At 52.8% G+C, this 19,946-nt stretch overlaps 1 protein-coding gene across 4 annotated transcripts in view; it reads left to right on the top strand.

The window, feature by feature from the left end:
- MDGA1 (MAM domain containing glycosylphosphatidylinositol anchor 1) overlaps window positions 1–11,844 on the top strand; it is a 58,428-nt gene extending 46,584 nt beyond the window's left edge. For all 4 annotated transcript variants that reach the window (XM_004739998.2, XM_004739997.2, XM_004740000.1 and 1 more), the window contains exons 11-17: window positions 462–639; window positions 895–918; window positions 1,960–2,112; window positions 2,494–2,628; window positions 6,087–6,217; window positions 6,408–6,516; window positions 7,248–11,844. In XM_004739998.2, the coding sequence (XP_004740055.1) occupies window positions 462–639; window positions 895–918; window positions 1,960–2,112; window positions 2,494–2,628; window positions 6,087–6,217; window positions 6,408–6,516; window positions 7,248–7,339 (822 nt within the window). In that variant the 3' untranslated portion in view covers window positions 7,340–11,844. The remainder of the gene's footprint in view (window positions 1–461; window positions 640–894; window positions 919–1,959; window positions 2,113–2,493; window positions 2,629–6,086; window positions 6,218–6,407; window positions 6,517–7,247) is intronic.
- Window positions 11,845–19,946: the final 8,102 nt, after the last annotated feature.

Genomic DNA, 19,946 nt, shown 5'->3' with positions numbered 1-19,946 from the left:
CAAGGGGCAGTAGGTGTGGAGGGTGAAAGTGTGGCTCTGGGGCGGACCGCCTAGGCTAGAATCCTGCTCTGTGTGAGCTAGGGCAAACCACATCTGTTTGGCCTCAGTTTCTTTATCTGTAAAATGGGAGTCATTATAACATTCCGCCTCAGAAGACTAGAATTTTGAGGATTAAGTGGGTTACTAATGGCAAATCACCTTGAACAGCGCCCAGCACACGTTTATTGTTCAATATGAGTTGCTATCCTGTGTTATTCAGATGGGCTGAGGAGGGAGGCGCGGTAGGAGTGATTACCCTCTCTCACGGATGGGGGAACTGAGGGTCTGGTTTCCTCGTTTTTATTCTTTCTGCTCCCTGCCCCTGCCCCCCACCGCACCCTCCAAGTCATACCAGGGCCTGGGCCGGTGCTGTGGTGGAGGGTGTGGCCATCTGGGCATCTGGAAACACCCTGTATCTGCAGCTGAATCAGCACAACGCCATGGTGAAGGCCATCCCAGTGCGGCGCGTGGAGAAGGGGCAGCTGCTGGAGTACATCCTGACTGACCTCCGTGTGCCCCACAGCTATGAGGTCCGCCTCACGCCCTATACCACCTTCGGGGCTGGGGACATGGCCTCCCGCATCATTCACTACACAGAGCGTAGGTGGTAGTGGTGGTGGTGGGGTGGGAAGGGTGGGCTCCTCTTTTCCCCAGGGGATCTCCTTCCAGCCTCCCCACATGGTTCCAGAGCTTGGAGCTCCCCGCTGTGCAGTGTCCTACTTTGTCACTGCAGGGTAGGCCTCTCTGGCCTCCAGTCCTGGTTTCAGGAGCCCTGTCCCCTGGTCCCAAGCCTGGGCACCCTCTATACAGTCCCATACCTCAGTTCTGACTTGGTTTTCCTGCTTGCTTTCCCAGCCATCAACTCTCCCAACCTGTCAGGTGAGAAACCTCCCTCCCACTTCCCCTTCCCTTTGGGGACACAAAGACTCCCTTGGTGGGTGGAGAGGTCCCTGGCAGATACCCAGAGAGAAAATGGGGGTGGAGGCCAGCAGCTGGAAGAAGAAGCCAAAGGGAACAGGGCTGGGCTTGGAGACAAGTGCATCCAAGATTCATTCTGGGGCTTAAAAGTGGGGGGCAGAGGGGGGGGACATCTGTAACTCAAGGCCTCTCCTCCTCAATCAGCATCCTGATCCTATCCCTAGAATCACTGTCCCAAGAAGGAAAACGGAGAGACCAGACTAATCCATATCCCCCGTTCTCTGCAGCAGGGGTCCTCAATCTGAGATCCATGAAGCCCCCCACCCCACCCACAGGATCTGTGTATAGAATTCAGGGCATCCATGAACCTGGAATGTGGAAGGGCATACAGTTACTTCTTTATCTTCCCTTAAATTCTGGCAAAAGTTTAACATCTTTAGTGACGACTGCAGACAACAAGCCAGGGAAGTGTAATCACTACCCGTGACCCTGTCATCAGGACAAAGTCGAGGTTTGCACGGCACCTTAAAGTTGTTGCGGCCCTTTCTGAATATCATTTACATCCATCGGGACTTTGAAACCACCACAGTTATTAGAGCTAATGCTAGATCTTGTTATTTAATTAGATAAAAAAGAAGCCCACCGATTATCATATCACAAACGTGTTTTTTAAAATATTTTGACAGCTGTATCTCAATATAAGTGATTTCCTTTGTGACCCTCTGTATTTCATTGTGTGCATCTAAAATTATTATTCTGAGATAGAGTCCTTAGACATCACTAGATAGCAGAGGTCTGTGGTATACAAAGGTTAGGAAGTCCTGTTCTGGGGAACAAATTTGTCAGGGGCCCCGTTGCCTGGTTTCTCAAGCCCTGAGACCCTAGGCCCATGGCTTGGATGCACGACCCCTGCCTCAGGGTGGTCAGGGAGGGCGAAGCTGGGCCAGGTGGCCTGAGGAGCCTGACCTTCTTTGTCTCCTCCCCACCCTTGGCCCAATGCAGACAACACCTGCCACTTTGAAGATGAGAAGATCTGTGGTTACACCCAGGACCTGACAGACAACTTTGACTGGACACGGCAGAATGCCCTCACCCAGAATCCCAAGCGCTCCCCCAACACTGGTCCCCCCACTGACATCAGTGGCACCCCTGAGGGTGAGGACATGGACTGCTGCAGGACAGTTTTGGGGGGTGTGTGTATGTGTGTAGCACCAGGGAATCCCAGTCGGAAGGCGGGGACACAATCCTGCCCTCAGGGAGCCCCAGTCTGAAGGGAGCCACAGCCCTGCTCTTAGAGAGCTCTAATTTGACGGGGAGACACAACTCTGTCTTCATGGGGACCCAGAAGAAGAGAAACTGCAATAGGGTTCGGAACTCCTGGCCTAGACTCCTATGCTGTCCAGTGAGGCAGGGAGAACACGGTGGATGGGTGAGGCACCTGGGGTCAGAGGAAGCTCAGGCAGTGAAAGGATCAGATGGTTAGCGGCTGGGTGGGGTAAGGAGGAGGCTGTTGGTGCATCCCCCCCTCCCCAACAGGCTACTACATGTTCATCGAGACATCAAGGCCCCGGGAGCTGGGGGACCGAGCCCGTTTGGTGAGTCCCTTGTACAATGCCAGTGCTAAGTTCTACTGCGTCTCCTTTTTCTACCACATGTACGGGAAGCACATCGGTGAGTCGGGGGACCAGGTCATCTGCCCAAGGGCTGTTGGGGTGGGGAGGAGAGATGGAATCCACGGGAGGCTGGCACGGGCCCATATGAGGCCTGGGCTTCCTCAGCTTGGCTAAATCACAAATCCTTGGAGGGGGTGTAGGCAGAATCCGGGCAAGGGAGGAAGCCAGAGCCCACTCATTCGAGGTTTTCCTGAGTCTGCAAACAAAATGGTTCCAGCAGGACAAGATGGAAGCCTTGGAGGAGATGGCGAAAACAGCTAAGAGGGTGCTGGTATTGAGCGCCTGTCAGGTGCCTGGTGATATCCTGGGGGCTCTGCATCTGTAGTCCCATTACCTCTCACAAACACCAGGTGAGGGAGGTGTTACTATGTAAATCAGAGAGGTTCAGCATTTTCCCCGGGATCACACAGCAACCTGAGTTGTCTGACTCCCCCGAGCCCTAAGCTCAAGGTTGGGGGGGTGCCACTCTGTAACCGGTGAGGGGCAGTCCCTTTTCCTAAGGCTGGGTGGGCATCTGCCTTCTGGGAAGTCACCTCAATCAATGAGGTCATCATTCAGCGGTCACTTCTTGAGACAGGCATCAGGTGATGCAACAAACAGGGAGAGGAGTTTCCCATGCTCCTGGCACCTATGGTCAAGTGGGAGACAGATGTCTAATTAAACCAGATACGACTGAGTGACCACTGTGACACATGCCCACAGCAGGACAGGGGCCAAACAGCTGGTAACAGAGACCAACGCTGGAGGCTTGGTTATGGACAACTCTGATGAGGAAGTGACAAACTTTTAAAATTTTCATTTATTTGTTTGTTTACTTCTTTACGGGACAGGCCATGTATTCTGTATGGGTCAAAATGTCCAAAGGGCTTATAATGAGAGTCCCCTTCTCATCCCAGTCCTCCTGCTACCTAGAGCCTTTCCCCAAAGGCCATCAATGTGCTAGATTTGGGGACAGGATTCCAGAAACTTTTTATGTATATAGAAGCCAGTGGAAGATTTGAATTCAACCCAAGGAAGACCCCGTAAACATCAGATCTGGACAGGAGGGCTTTCTAGTAGGGATGCTGTAGAGGGGACCCCCTGTCCCATGTCACGTGACTCCTCTGCTCTGCCCCTTTCATCACCATCTCCTCTAGGCCTCCCAGGTCTGATCTGGCCCCTGCCTCCTTCTCTGACCTCATCTTCTACCACCTTTCCCTTGGCTCCCACTCAGCTCGAGAGAACACTGGTCTCCTTGCTTTCCTTGAAATACTTGAGGCGGATTCCTGCCAAAGAGGACTTTGCTCATGATGTTCCTTGGCCTGGAACATTCTTCCCCTCCCCTCATTCAAGGGACTTCTCTGAAGTCCCTTGACATCCCCACCTCAATACCTCTTTATTCCTTTCCCTGCATTATTGGCTTTATAATGCTTATCACCAGTAGAAGGTAAGCTCCAGGACAGCGGGGTCCTCGCCTTATTCACTGACATATCTCTTATGCCTAGAACAGTGCCTGGCACATAACAGTGCCTGGCTCAGCTAGTTGAACAAATGAATGATAGGGAGGTCTAAGGTTCTAACCATGAGGTTCTCTGAAAGTCCTCTTTCAGTTGTGAGGACCATGGTAAAGAGTAAAGAGTTCTTTATTCAGCATTTAATTATTGAGAACCTGTAGCAATTTGCTGCAGACCTTCCCTCAAAGAGCCCAATGGGAGGAGAAGATGTGGATGGCTCTGTCACATCACAGAGCAGACAGTGGTCTGGGCCTGGATCACTGAAGTAGAAGGATTCATGGTTCCTAGGGAAGCACAGAGGACTCCCAACTCAAGCCTAGGAAGACTTCTTGGGGGGAAATGGCATTTCAGAGAGGCCTCAAGTCACAGGAAGGATTTGGCCAGGGCAATGTAGTAGGGGAGGGAGTCTCCAGCAGTGTGAAGAGGCTGAGCAAAAGCCCAAAGGTGGGAGACCTGGAGTCTGTCTGTCCAGACTCCAGCATGGAGTTTCCTCGGCTTTGCAGATGGCAAGGGAGGCAGGGAAGACAGTAGTGAGCAGGCCCACCCTTAAGGGAGGCTGCATGTCTTGGGCCCTGGCTGAGGCTGTGAAAGGTGGTCAGGAATCCCCTGAGCAGGGGAGACCCTAGAGCTGATGGGCTCCTCAGGAAAGGGGGTTGAAATTCAATTTTTGTTCAAGCAGTGAAAAGAGAGGTTCCCCATTAGTGGCCTTGGGGCAGGGTGGTGGAGGAGGCAGAAAAGATACGGGAATTGAGGGGGATAGGAAGGGGGAAGAGCTCCAGGAGGGGGAAGAGAGAAGGGTCTCTCGGTGAGGATCCTGAAAGGTATTGGGGCTTGGGTCTGTTGAAGTCTATGTGGCACCTCCTGGCCCACTCTGGCTGGCTGCAGTCCTCTGATGGGCCCATCTGCTGGTGAGGGTCCCCACCCAGGCCTCCTCTGCCTCTGGGGAAGTCTGTGTTTCTTACTGTCCCAATCCCTCCTCCCCCCTCCCCTCCTAGCCCACCTGGCAGCTGGACCGCATCAGCTGTCCCCAGACCTTGTATCTTTCTGGCCAACTCCTTTCATCTCAGGCAGGTAACATTTGGTGGCTCTTCCCCAGCGGGGGTCTGTCTATCTGGTGTCACAGATGGTGTGGCTTTGTCTCTGGGCAGTGCCATGGAAATGCCAGCCACCGGGTGCTAAGATTGATTCCCCTTCCCTCTGAGCCAGATCCTTCCCATCACTGGGGACTGGAGGTAGGCTGGAGGAGCTGGGAAGGGGCATGACATTGCCTGGGTGCTCTTTGCCAAGTCACAATCCCCTCCCCCTTTTCCAAGGTCCCCAGCACCTCCAGAATTCCAGGCCCCTGTGGCTGTGGGCACAGGAGCTCAGCACTCCCAGGCACATACCCTCAATGTTTCACTTCCTCTGTGTTTACTGTGCCTGTGTAGCACAGATACAAACATCTCTTTAAAGCAACTCCCTCTCATTTTCTTGGCTTTGTCCAAAGTGTGAATATTAGAGAAATCGTGAGTTTGAAGGACTTGCTTTATTCATTTCTCAAAACATATCTCTAAGTATCAAAATTTTTAAAGTCCATTCCTGTGCCTCTAGGAAAAATCATCCCATGCCTGGGGTGTGCCTTGTGTGCTTTGGGAATCCTGCTCTGCGCTCAGTCATGGGCCCCACTGCGTGGGACAACTCCACTCCAGAGGAAGAAGGAGTGTGTGTGTGTGTGTGTGTGTGTGTGTGTGTGTGTTTGGGGTGGGGGGATTAGCTGAATAGAAAGGAAAGGAAGGAATAAAGGAAAATTTGCAAGGCGTCCTGATGAATTGAAGCCCGCTGCAGTCCTCTCTGTCCTGTTCCTGTGTTGTGAGCTGTGGCATAATGGGATGTGAACCGTTCTGGGCTAGTGTTGCAGGCAGTGGCGGAGGAGGGGGGCCTCGTCCAGATCCTCACTTCTCCCCTCTCTTCATCCCCACCATAGGCTCCCTCAACCTCTTGGTGCGGTCCCGGAACAAAGGGGCCCTGGACACACACGCCTGGTCTCTCAGTGGCAATAAGGGCAACATGTGGCAGCAGGCGCACGTGCCCATCAACCCCAGCGGGCCCTTCCAGGTGAGGCTCTCCCAGCCCTCAGGCTGGTGGTCTGGCCAGGGAACACTGAGGAAGACTCGGGTTTCCTCCCAGGAGCTGGGGAGAAACTCGGAGGGTATGGGGGCTTCCAGTGGACTGAGGAGAAGGGGTTAGGGGTTCTCTCTGGCAGAACCCCTTAATCCCTGCTCTTTGCTCTCTGACCCCACCCCAGATTATTTTTGAGGGGGTTCGAGGCTCTGGCTACCTGGGGGATATCGCCATAGATGACGTCACACTGAAGAAGGGAGAGTGTCCCCGGAAGCAGATGGATCCCAATAAAGGTGCAAGATGGGGAGGGAGGGAGGAGCCAAATCTGGGAGGGCGGGCTCTATGGGTAGGCACCTGTCGGTATCAGGGCTGAATGGCAATTCAGAGCGACTGGGTGATGGGACTGGGTGTCCGTGACTGCATGGACAGATGCTGGTGTGTTTGGGTGGGACATTTGGCTCAGGTTATGGGGCATTTGTAGGGCAATGAGAAGACTAAACTGTGCCCTCCTGTGAACTTACCGAGTTATCACAGTACCTAGATGCCTCCTGTGCCTGCCTCGGGGTATGTCTGTGTATGTGTGTGGGTGGGTGGGGGGGTCTAGATGTAAACGTGTTCCCCACCCCCCAGTGCCAGGTGTTTGCTGTCATAACAGCTGGAATTTATTGAGTGATTACCACGCACCAGGCAGGGTGCAAAACCCCATATATGTGTAATCTCAGGTCATGAGGACAAGAGCCCCTGGGGTGGCACTGATGGTAGACTCATTTTATAGAGGAGGAAACAGGCCCACGGAGGTCAGGTGAATTGCTCCATGACTTAGTGAGCTGCGGAGCAAGGTCCTGGAAGGCTTAAGTTATCCCCAACACCACCCAACCTCACATCTGCGCTTACGAGCGTGTCTATGTGCAGTGAGGGCAGTGTCCCCCTTTAGGTGTCCCAGAGAGAGGGTGCAGCTCGCTAGTCCCTGGCCTGCCGAGCTGACCCGAGCCCTGGCCTGTGTCCCTTCTTTCTCTTGTCACAGTGGTGGTGATGCCGGGCAGTGGAGCCCCCCGCCAGCCCCACCCACAGCTCTGGGGGCCCATGGTCATCTTCCTCTTGGCATTGCAGAGATGATGAGAGCTGCGTGGCCCCCCCACCCCGCCCCCGGCACACCAAAGTGTCCGCATCGTACCAAAGACTGACCCCCGCCAGCCGGGGTGCCCAGGGGCAGGGCCAGCCTGCCAGGGAGGGGGCCTGCACTGGCTTCGAGGATGAGCAGAAAACAAGGACAGAGGCCCAGCGCTGAGGCCCTGGAGACAGTCGTTCGACACACGCATACACTCACTCACACACACACACAGAGATATATTAAAGCACAAGTTTCTATCTGACCTGCCAGCACCTTCTTTTCTGCGGAGACAAAGGACTCGCCAGAATGGCGTCCGCCACCCCAGGGACCTCGGCGCCACGTGGGCCTTGTCCTGGCTGCACCTGTGGTGTGTTTCTGACCTTCCCTCGTTCCTCAGACCATTCATTGGCTTTACCAGAACGGAGCCAGAAGGGGAACTGACTCAGGAGCCCACCCTTGGCTGGACTCTGGGACTCCCCGGGATGGAGGAGGCCAGGGTCACAGGAGGCCAGGGGGTACCTGGTGAGCTCCAGCGGGCAGTGCGAGGGAGGCCAGACACCTGCTGCATGCCCTCTGTTTTCAGGGCAAGGGCTGGAAGGTGGAGACCCCAGGTCACCTTGATCCCTTGACCTGTTCTTGGATGTCATATCCTCCCCACACTGCACCCCCTTTGAAGTGACCCAGCACAGGGTCTTGGGCCTGGGCAGTCTGAAGACTGATACCTTCCTTCTGCCCCATCTAACCCCACCCCACCCATAAGGAGCTGGATTCCTGAGAGCACAATCCCCATCTTGGTCAGCAGGCCTAACCTTAGCACCCACCTGCCTCTCAAAGGAGTGGGGGTGGGGTGGTGGTGGTGGCCAGCCATTCCCCGGGGTGAGGCTTGACTTTGAGAGGAGTAGAGAAGAAGGCCTGTTTTTGTGAATTCGTGCTCTCATGGCATTTGGGAGTAGAGTGGAGACTTTATTTCTTCTATACTTGGCATGAAGGGGTGTGCTGGATAGGAGGATGTGTGTAAAGGGGGTACCCTCCTCCTCCTCCACTGCAAAGCACTGGCCCTTCCCTGCCCAGGGGCAGTGAAGGAGGGGTTTGCAGAACTGGGGCAGGGAGCGGGGCAGTGGCTGGCCTCCGTGCTGCCTGGAGCTAAGCTCATGCCTGGAACTGTGAAAAGGCTCTCTGTCCACAGGTTCTGGGTTGGGAGCCTAGATGGGCACGGTGGAATCTAGCCCTCTCAATGTCACTCCTGAGATCCTGCCCTGCCATCCGTGGGAGAGAGGAGACACAGCCCCTTCCAGGATGAGTCTCCAGGCACGTGTCCATGGAGCTGTGTGCGTGCATGTGTGTGTGTGCGTGCGTGTGTGTGCAGGAGTGTGCCTGCCTGTCTGTGTAGCACTGTAGGTACATCTCTGGGCAGGAGTGGGTGCCAATGTGAGTCTGCACATGCAATTACACATATTTGTTTGTGAGGCTGGGCCTAACCCCTGGCTCAGTGCGCGCCTGTGGATGTCAGCATGCATGTTCCCCTACACGAGTGACACGGATGTCTGCGAGTGCTGTAGCACTCTGTAGCCTACTCTGTAGCCTACTGCAGAGTAGTACTAGCCTACTCTGTAGCCAAAGCTGCCTGCCACTGCCCCACCTTTCATCCCCTAAGGACGACAAAGAGCTTACAGACGACCCTACTGAAATGCAAGCACCTTTGGTGGCCCATGTTATAGGGCTTCGCCTGGAGCATTCGGAGGGGACAGCTGCCAAGCAAAGGGAGCCAGGCAGTGCCAAGAGGCAGGCAGGGAACCAGTGCAAAGGCTGCCCATCTCACTGCCCTGCCAGGGCTGTGCTATCATTATCACCAACAGCTGGGGGGGGTGGCTGGGCCAGGCCTGGAGCGGGGCCTTCTGATCCTGGACCAATCTGGCTGTCTTGCTGGCCCATCGGAGGCCTCTCTCCAGAATGAGTGGCTCCAGGTTCCCAGAACACACTTGCATCCCGTCTGCTGAGTATTGTTCCTTAATTGTCCCATCTGTGCAGGGTCTGTTGCCCCAACTAGACTGTGAGCTCCTCCTCTGAGCCTTCCAACCTTCTCGCCCAGCCCATCCCAACCTCATGCCCAGCACAAGTGGGCCTGTTAGGGAAATCAGAGCGGGCTTTGCCCAGCAGAATGGATTCTATAAATCAGTGATTTCCAGCCCCAGCTGTAGAATCAAACCTCCAGAGTTTTTTTTAGAAAGCACGGATGCTTGGTCCTACCCCCAGAGGTTTTAATTTAATTGGACTGGTATGCAGCGTGGTATCAGAAATGTTTAAAAGCTCCTCGGAAGAAGCCAGGAATGTGAACCATTGACCCATCACCTGCCAGGGGCTTCCTCTGTGCCCTTGCTGGGGTGGGTATGGAGATCCAGAGAGGAATGGCACCGGGCACCTCCTCCTTGGGGCACCAAGGTCCTTGGTCCTCGTGTGTGGACCGGCGAGGTTGGTGCCTGTTTGTGTCTGTATGTGTGTGTGCGCAGGTCTGAAGGGACTGTGGGTGTCCGTGTGTACTAACACTACCAGTGTGTGATGGGAACTCTTAGGATGTGCCGGTCTGTGTGTGGGAGGATGGGGTCTGCAAGGAAGGAGAGTCTTCATGTGTCCCAGTGTTGGTGTGTCTGTGTCTGCCTGTGAGTCAGCACCTCTGTGTCAGTGTCGGCTGTGCTGTGGGTGGTGGCATCTGTGTGCTGGTAGGTGGCCTGTGAAGACCCCCAGCCCAGGGGAGACCAGGCTGGCTGGATCCAGCGCATCTCCCCCGAGGCAGTTTCGCCCTCAGGGTCAGGGTGGCTGAGGCATTTTGTGGCCTTAAAACAGGGAGTCCGGGGTCAGCTCTCAAGGCGTTAGGGTTTATTCACCCCTGTTGCCCCCTGTTTGCTGTCTGGGGAGACCCCTGGGGCGAGGTGCCGTACAGACAGAAGTGGGGGAGTCCCAGCTGGGTCTTGCTGCTCCTGGGACGACAGACAGGTGCCCCGGGTGCCCAGCTAAGCCTTCAGACCATGCCCCCACCTCCAGGGATGCTCCCCCTACCTAGCCTTCTCTGGGATACTCCGTACTTTCCTTCCCATTCATTCTCCTTTCTCCCTGTGCTTGGCTGAAGCCCAGGGCTCAGGCTCTCACTGCCTGAGACCAAACTGCCCCTTGTGTAAATGAGAAAGGTGCAGAGGCGGGGGTTGGCCCAAGGTCACACACAGCCCCTTGGGGTGGAGCCAGCTTTGCAAGCCAGGTGCTCCCACCCTGGGGCGGTTACACTGTGGGCCAATGACTCCAGCCTGGCACCAGGGGAGTTTGGCCCAGCTGCCCTGTCTCTAGGCACTGGTACAGATGTTACAGATGTTGCTGGGAAGGCTCTAGGAGCCCTTTCTGGCTTCTCAGCCCAGGCCACTGCTCCTCCCACCCCAGATCAGACCTGAGTGCCATGTGGACTCTGCCTCCCTGTTCCTCCACTGGCTTTAGCTACTGCCTAGGCTCCCAGGTAGAAGGGACTGTTTCCCCTCCCCAACCCTCTGTCTTCACATGAGCCTGGACTCCGCTGTCCTGGTGTCCTCATCCTGTGGGCTTCCCTGTACGGACCAAGAGGGCTGGGGTGAGAGGGTACAAAATCTTGTGTTTTCCTCTTCCTGAACTCAGGGGGCTTGATGGCATTTCCAAGATCTGTTCCAAGAATGAATCTTCTCCAGGGAGTCCCTGTAGGGCCACAGATTGAGGTTCTGGGCTCTGGGAAGCCCTCTATACTTCCAAAGGCAAGATAGCATGACCCTCTCTGTTAATCAGTGCTGTGTGAGAGTGTGTGTCTGTTAGGGTGAGGTGTGTGTGTTTGTTATGTATATGTGTGAGGGTGTGTACTGGGGCAGAAGGACCACTCCTTCCTAGGGAGCCCTTAACCATGAGAGCTGGAAGGGACCTTAGAGACCATCTAATCCAGTGCCCCCATGGTACAGGTGAGAAAGCTGAGGTCAGAGACATGTCACTTGCCCACCATCACCCCTCCCTTCTGTCACCTGCATCCATTTCCCAGAGGACCCACTAGAAGTGCCCTCCCTCCCGGCACCTCCCCACCACCTCCTAGCTGCCCCCATAATCACCTTTGCAGCTCAACTCTGCTGGTCCCTTTGCCCCAGCGGTCTCCAAGCATCGTTCCTGCCCCAGGTGGGAGCTCACCAAGGCTCACCCAGGAGAAGGGGCAGGGGAAGGAGGGGACTGCTTCAGCCCTGAGGCCTCCCAGACTTGAGAGAAAAGCCAACACCTCCATGCCCAGGCCCACCCCAACACCAAGGTAAAAGCACAACAGGAGACCCTCATTTATGGGTGAAAGGTATTGGGGTTGTTTTAGTCACACAACCCCGTACTCACCCCTTTGCCTTGCTCTCTGTCTCCACCCCAGCCTCTGTCCCCCTTTGTCCCTCTTTCACCCCCAAACCCCTCAAATGTAACCTCTAGTTGCGGACGCGGTTGTTTCAATCAATAAAGCTGCAGTGTTCTAGTGCTCGGGGTTCGGCTGTGTGTGTGGGTGGCAGATGGGCCAGGAGGGGGCACCAGTGAATGGCTGGGGGGCTCTTTTCAGACCTCTGGGGAGAGCCCTTCTCCTTGGTACCTACCATCATGGGTCCTGCTCTGCCCCTGGACAGTGAGGACCTACGTTCTGGTCTCCAGCCCAATGAACCCAGTGTCTTCATTCATTTATTTCTTCAAGAAATACTAGTCAAATCCCGCCTTCATGGAGGCTTCTGCCTTAGTGGGGAAGATGGACACAAAGCTCATAATTACACCAGGAAACACATCATTATGAATACAATTAGGACTATAAGAGCAGGTTCTTATTTGGGTTAGAGATTCAGGGATAACTTCTTCAAGGAAGAGGCATTTGGGATGAAAGACCACAGTGTGAAACAGGAATCCATCAAAATTCTAGAGAACATAGGCAGTAACCTCTTTGACACCGGCCACAGAAACTTCTTTCAAGACATGTCTCCAAAGGCAAAAGAAACAATAGCAAAAATGAACTTTTGGGACTTCATCAAGATCAAAAGCTTCTGCACAGCAAAGGAAACAGTCAACAAAACTAAGAGGCAACCTATGAAATGGGAAAAGATATTTGCAAATGACATTATGGATAAAGGGCTGGCATCCAAGATCTATAAAGAACTTTTCAAAATCAGCACCCAAAAAACAAATATTGCAAATAATCAAGTCAAAAAATGGACAGAAGACATGAATAGACGCATTTGGGATGCGTCTTCTTCAATAGAAGACATACAAATGGCTAGCAGACACATGAAAAAATGTTCAACATCACTAGCCATCAGGGAAATACAAATCAAAACCACAGTGAGATACCAGCATACATCAGTTAGAATGGCAAAATAAACAAGGCAGGAAGCAACAGTGTTGGTGAGGATGTGGAGAGGATGTGGAGAAAGGGGAACCTCTTACACTGTTGTGGGAATGCAAGCTGGTACAGCCACTCTGGAAGACAATATGGAGGGTCTCAAGAAGTTAAAAATAGAGCTACCCTATGACCCAGCAATTGTACTACTAGGTATTTACCCCAATGATACAGATGTAGTGAAAAGAAGAGGCACGTGCACCCCAGAGTTCATAGCAGCAACGTCCACAATAGCCAAACTGTAGAAGGAGCTGAGATGTCCTTCAGCAGACGAATGGATAAAGAAGATGTGGTCCATATATACAATGGAGTATTACACAACTATCAGAAAGGATGAATATCCATCATTTGCATCGACATGGATGGAACTGGAGGGAATTATGCTGGGTGAAAGTCAAGCAGAGAAAGACAATTATTATATGGTTTCACTCAGATGTGAAACATAAAGAATAGCACAGAGGATAAAAGGGGAAGGAAGGGAAAACTGAAGGGGAGAAAGAGTAGAAATCAGAGATGGAGAAAAACCATGAAAGACTCTGGAATCCAGGAAACAAACTGAAGGTTTCAGAGGGGAGGAGCATGGGGGGAGAGGGCAGGTGGGTGATGGGTATTAAGGAGGGCATGTGTTGTGATGAGCGCTGGGTGTTATATGCAACTAATGAATCACTGAACACTACATCAAAAACTAATGATATATTATATGGTGGTTAACTTAACATAGTAAAAAAAAAAGAAGAAGAAGCATTTAGGAAAGACCTAAAGAATGATTGGGGTTAGCCTACCAGGGCAAAGGGAGTCTTCCAAGACAAAATAGAACATAAAAAGGCCCAGAGAGATGAAGAACCACAGAAGGCTCAAGGAAGGGGGAGAAAGATGAAGAAGGAGGAATCAGGCTGGTCAACCACTGTACCAACTTGGCTTTCCATTCTCAACCCCCTAGTCCCCCATGCCTCCTCCACTCCCCCGACTCCCTTCACAGGGTCTGGGTTCCTTCCTGGCCCCATAAACTGCACTATGCACTCCAACTTGAGCTGCCTCCATCATCAATGAGCTGCCTCATGCCCCCAAATCTTTTTGTACCATTTTCCTTTTCCCCAGCCCCTCCCAGAGTCCTAGAATTTTAGAGCTGTGAGGTCCTTAAACATCACCTATTTCATCCATCTACTACTATATTCCTTAGGAGAAACGGCTTGCCAAGGTCACGGAGGCAGGCAGTAATGGGGAAAGTTCACTCCCCTGTGCACATTTGTTCCATGACCCCAGACCAAGGGCATGGGTTTCATAATATGAACTAGGATGAGATCAAACAAATGACAAGAAGAGTCTCACATTACTTGGTTACAATGACTCAGATTAAGTTCAGCAGACAATTTTATTTTCGTGGTCCCAATGGATAAACTGAGGCTCTAAAAGGTGACAAGACTAGGTGTTCCCACCCTCAGCTTAATCAGTTCACGTTGGGTAACTTTTTGCTACCATACTTGGGATTCCTCTTCCAAGAGCTTAGGATCACCACTTCTCTAGGTTGGCTCACTGTGTACAAGGAAGAGAGATCCACTCAAGCTCACTCATTCAAGTACAGGAGCATCATCGCAAGATATCATAGTGAGGGGACAGCCACTCTCAGAAACCCCAACACGAGAGGTGTAACAGGGATGGGATTCTCCAGCCAGATGGCATTTTGGATTTAAGGTAGCTCTAGGAGATTATGCCTCACCTGTAACAATGGCTGCAAATCCTTTGTCATCCTGCCTATAGAGAAGAAGTCTAATTCCTTTCTCCCTGTATCTAGATTAACCTTAGTGACTTATTTGGCCAGTAGAAGATGACATTCTGACATGAAAATGCCTTGAAGCTTCAGCTAAGGTCCCTTGGGACATTCTCTCTGGGAGCCCTGAATGGCTGTGTAGGATGTCCAACTCTCCTGAGACTGAGGCTGTGGGAAGGGTTCCAGTGGACTGCCCCAGCTGAGCTCAGACTTCCAACCCCTTCCCCAGAGCTCTAAATATGGGGGTAGAGCTGCCTTGGGCCATCCAGATCAGCCAACCACTGACTGAATTCCTTTGCCAAATGCCACATGGAACAGAAGAATCGCCTAGTCAAGCTTTGCCCAAATTCCTTACTCTCAAAATCAAGGGATATAATAAAATAATTATTATTTAAAGCCCCTGAGGTTGGGGATAGTTTGCTACAACAACATTAGGTAAGCCCCTGGAGTGATTCAGCCACTTTCCCTTTTTCACGTCTCTCTTCGCCCACACAGTTCCTCTCCTGATTTATGGTGTCTGCTCCTTTCCTGGCTCTAACTCTCCCCCATGACCATCTAATGGTGGCTCCCATTCACTCCCATTCACTGACTCAGCCTCTCTAGAGAAAGGGCCCTTTGGACTGGCCCACCATTTTGTGCCCAATCATATACACATCGTTGGACAACCTGTTGACAGGCCACCATTGGGTCAGGGATCACTCTGATCCAGCTGGGGAGGAGAAAGGGGTCAGGCCTAGAAAACATGGCTGCCTGTGGCCTGCTGCTTCTTGAAAGTGAGTGGGCCCACTTTGGAGGGGCAGTGGTTGGCAGGCACCTTGAATGTACCTCCTTCGTTCCCCCCTCTTTCATCCCTCCTCTAATGACCATCTGTTCCCAGGGGGCACAGCTGTGCAGTGTTTACACCATGAAAGGAACCCCCATCCAAGGGCAAGTCCCAGTGTAAACTATAGAGGTAGGTCGGCTAACTTACAGGAACAGTGTCTCATATTAAACTTACGATCATGCAGACATTTTTATTTTCACGTTTATAGATAAGGAAGCTGAGGCCCAGAAAGGTGCTGTAATTACTCAAGTTCATAAAATTAGGAAGGAGAAGAACCTGGAGATGAATCAAGACTCTGTCCATTTACGTCAACCAGATCTCCTCCTCTCCTTCCTCCCCTTTGGGGCCATTCTGCTTTTCTCACCAGCTCATCCCCAGGGGCTGGGAGAAGCGGGGCCCTTTCCATGCAAACCTCCACTTCAGATGGAAATTGTTCCTGGTCCCGATTTTCTATTTCTAGCTGCCTGACCTTTTTGCATATGTCCTTTGTGGAAAGCTACTATAACACCTTTTTAGAAAGAGGTTGGTTGGGTATAAATAAATCCAAGAAAAAAGTTGAAACTCTTCTCCTTGAAGTCACCCCAACCCCAAGTGGAAGTCTCTCCATATTATTTCCCAATCCCGCTGCTCCTAAATTCATCTCTCCCGAGCATGAGGCCCTGTCAGCACCCAGCACATCTCCCTGCTCTGAGGTCAGCTTGGCAGGCCCCCCAAATGCAAATCCTACCACTGAATCCATCACCCTGTCTCTTTAGCCATTTTGGTCTTTAAAAATGTTTTGAGCCTTCCATTTCCCTCAGGCCCCATGAGACCAGCCAAAGCTCAGCCGAGTGGACTCAGCACTTTGCAAGGCCTCATTCCATCTCCGTGCACTGCCCTAAGAAGCATCCTGCTCTCAGGAGGGCCCCCCCCCAACCACCCACCAATCAACTCTCTTCTGCGAGGCAGTGAGAAGTAGAGTGAAACATGAGTCAGAGAGGCCGAGAGTGCCAAATGTCCACGCAGTGGGTGTCTCTGCTGCCATTTAGAGAGGTCTGTAATATATTGCTGAGACAGAAGAGCAGATAAGAAAAAAAGATGCCTGGCACCATTTCACTTCTTTATACAAAAATATCTGCATGTATAAGTGTGCACATTTAAGACCAGAAGAATGGTCAGTGGATTATCTGTGGTTACCTGAGTGATGAAATTGCGTATGTTCTTGACTCACATTTTTAGACTTTTCTATATTGTCTGATTGTTTTTGCATGGACATGTATGATTTTTAATAACCAGGAAAAAAATATTTTCTTGAGAAAAGAAAAGCCAGAAGCCATCAAGGACTATGGATTAGAAATAAAGGTCATTTTCTGTTCCTGGCCTTATTTGTACAACCATATATCACAGAGATAGGGAAAGGGCTTTGAACTTAGGCCTTGAAATCTTTGCCTGCTGATTTATTCAAATAAAAATACTCGGACAATTGGGAGGAGAAGAACAATTGGTTTGTGTTGACCAAGGGTGAAGAGGTGGAGCTGGAAAGCCAAACTGTGAAGAAAAAAGAGCCCGGGGAGAATAACACTACCCGGCCACAAATACTAACGTTGGAAATATGGCTGACCCCTGACCCTGATGCACATGTGAGCGACACCTGTCCCCTGAGTGGGGGCTTGACTATGTGTGTGTCTGTGCATGCTCTCTTTGGGACACCTGTGTCACTGGCAACCCTGTGCAGTGCGGCTGTCACCCTCCTGCTCACAATTTTAAGGGGGCCAGCTAAGATGAGTGTGTGGACAATCAACCCCCCCCCACCACCACCCAGTGGGAAGCTGGTGGGCTGTCTTCTGCAGCCAGGGGAGGACCTGGAGGGAGGAAGAAGATCTCTCCTCTTTTTAGGCTCCTCTGTGCCTGCCACTCCCCACCCCCCATCTCCCAACAGGTAGACAACCCCCTTGGAAACTCAGACTCTTTTTTTTTTTTTTTAATTAACATATAATGTATTATTAGCCCCAGGAGCACAGGTCTGTGAATTGTCAGGCTTACACACTTCACAGCACTCACCATAGTACATACCCTCCCCTCAAAATCCATAACCCAGCCACCCTCTCCTTCCCTGCCCCCGTCCCCCAGCCACCCTCAGTTTGTTTCGTGAGATTAAGAGTCTCTTATGGTTTGTCTCCCTCCTGACCCCATCTTGGGAAACTCAGACTCTTGACTAGATGTACCCAGGCCTCTGCTGATCTCTGCCTCAAAGAAGGGGTCCTGCTTCTACTAGTGAGGGGCAGAGAGAGGGGCTGAAGAGAAGTGGAAAGACACAGATGGCGTCCTCTAGAAAGAGCCTTCTAAGGAGAGGCAGGGACGCCTGGACCCAAAACCTGGCTTGTGGCCTCGAATAAGCAGCCCCATCTGGGTCTCAGTTTCCCTGTAGGTTGGGGGAGGAGTGGGACGTTGAACTCCTGAAGGTTCTTCCAGCTCCAGGATTCAATGAAATGAGGGTGGAGTGTTCCTAAGCAATGCAGAGAAAGGGGGCCCCCACAAAAGAAATGAATACCTCCGTGTCATAGCCCTGTTTCTGTGTGTGTGGGATTGAGCATCTGTCTGTCTCTGTCCTCCTCCCCAGCACTGTTCCCCCCACCCCACCCTGCCCCCTCACTCAGGCCTAGGGAAAGCTGGTCAGTCTGCATCCCCTCCACACCCAGGTCCCTGAACTGGGCCCCCCAACCCGGCAAGAAGCGGGCAGGTGGCAGAAAGGAGCGCAGCCCAGAGTTCGGAGAGTCCTGGGCCTGGCAGGTGTAGACAGGGAGCCGGGAGGGGCTGTGCGGCGCGGCGGAGGGAGGGCGGCGGCGGAGGGAGCGCCTGGATCCAGGGTCTTCGCCAGCATCGCGGGTCGGGAGGTAGCCCGGACTGCCGCGGCAGAGAGGGGTCTTGGCAGAGTTGGATGGCTGTTTCCCCGGAAGCTGAGCCAAAGACCAAGGAGGAGAGACCCACAATCTGCAGGGCAGATGGCCCGGATGGTGGGGAGAGGGGGGCGGCGGTGGCAGTTACTAGGATGGGCTGGAGAGTCCTGTTCCCTGTGGCTCCCAGAGGCATCAGAAAAGTCCTGTTCAATCGGGCCCAGGTGGGGGGTGGGGGCGCAGCCCAGTAAATCCAGAAGATTCCCAGAAGGTCATGGCCAGCCTCAGACATCCTCTCCTGGAGTGAAGGGTAGAGGCAGTGGGAAGTGGCATCTCAGAGACCCCGGGGGTAAGGGATCCCCAGAGATGGGGATGAGATGAGGTGCAGTGAAAATGGAAAATCCTCATGTCCTCTCTCTCTACAATGGGAATTTGAAGCCCTTTTCTTTGTACAAAATTGGAAGAGCAGAGTGGTTTCTGCAGGCTAGTCCCCTGGGGACTTGGGCAGGAGGAGTCTGCCGCATTCTAGTGACTTCTGGCCTGTTGAACAGTGATGACAGGGTGGAGGCTGGGGGCCCAGGACTCTCCTCTCAGTTCAGATCCCCAACTTCTGGTGAGCAGGTTTGGCTCTGAGGACTTGCCTCCTCCGCAGGCTTTTACTGGCCCTTGCCCCAGGGGCCTGCTTGGCCCTGGGCCACCCTTTAGAGGTCTCCATGTACATCTGTTGTCTTGCCTCTCTCTTACTGACCTCTTACCATGGGAACAACCTCCAGGCCCAGCCGAAGTGTCTGTTACTTCCAGCCCTGGGCAGTGCCCGGCCCCATCTGGCTAGCAAGAACTGAGTTAGCGTGGAGATACTGCCAAGGGTTTCAAGATCGAATGTGACCTCTGGCCACCCTCTTCAGTGGGCAGCCAGAGTCATCCCTACAATAGCCCCCAGTGTGCTTGAAGGGGACCAATGACCTGGAACTCGGAACCGTGCCAGCAGGTCATTCCCCATTGGCCAGGCAATGCCCTGCATCCTGTGTGATTGTGGGGAGGAAGGTGGTGGCAGAATGGGGGAAGGGTGGGGGGCTCTGTTCTGCACCCCCAGCATTCCAGAATGGACTAGACAACTCCAGGCTGAAGGGTTGAGTCACTCCATGGAGGCCTGGCTCTATCCTGAGAAATAGCGTAAAGTCCCAAAGGAAGGGCAGACACTGGGGTTCAGAGTCTGGGTTCTGGTCCAGACTCTGCCATGGACTCTCTTTTGTTCCCACGTGTGGGCTTGGATTTTCTCATCTGCAAAACGGAAGGAGTTTGGATTGAATGATTTCCTTTGAGCCCTTAGGCTCCAACTTTCAGTGTTCTGTGTTTTACACGCTGTTTTGGTAGAGTGTGGGTCATAAAGCACCACCACGAATGGCCAAAATCGCTTTTTGGTTGTATCTCTGGTTTAGGCAAGGATGGAGTCCTGTAATGCATATTTCAACTGTGGGCTTCTGCCCACAAGCGGGATACAGCTCCCTTGCCCGTCCCCACAGGCCCTGTCTAGGTTCTTAGGCTTGACTGAACCCTGTGCCCTTTTCCAAAAATCACATCCTCTGTAGGCCAGGGTGGGTTTCTTTTTCTCTGCTATTGCCCTGTCAGTCACCCCTGCCCAGCTTCCGGGTACCCTTTCCATCTTGGACCCGTCCTCTCTTACCAGCCACCCTGACCCCAGCAACTCTGATCTCCTTGCCTCTAAACCCCAGGAGAA

Source organism: Mustela putorius, unplaced genomic scaffold (assembly GCF_011764305.1).
Source record: "Mustela putorius furo isolate JIRA1106 unplaced genomic scaffold, ASM1176430v1.1 tig00003983_pilon_pilon_pilon, whole genome shotgun sequence".
Taxonomy (NCBI): domain Eukaryota; kingdom Metazoa; phylum Chordata; class Mammalia; order Carnivora; family Mustelidae; genus Mustela; species Mustela putorius.
This window is presented reverse-complemented; position numbering and strand designations above follow the sequence as displayed.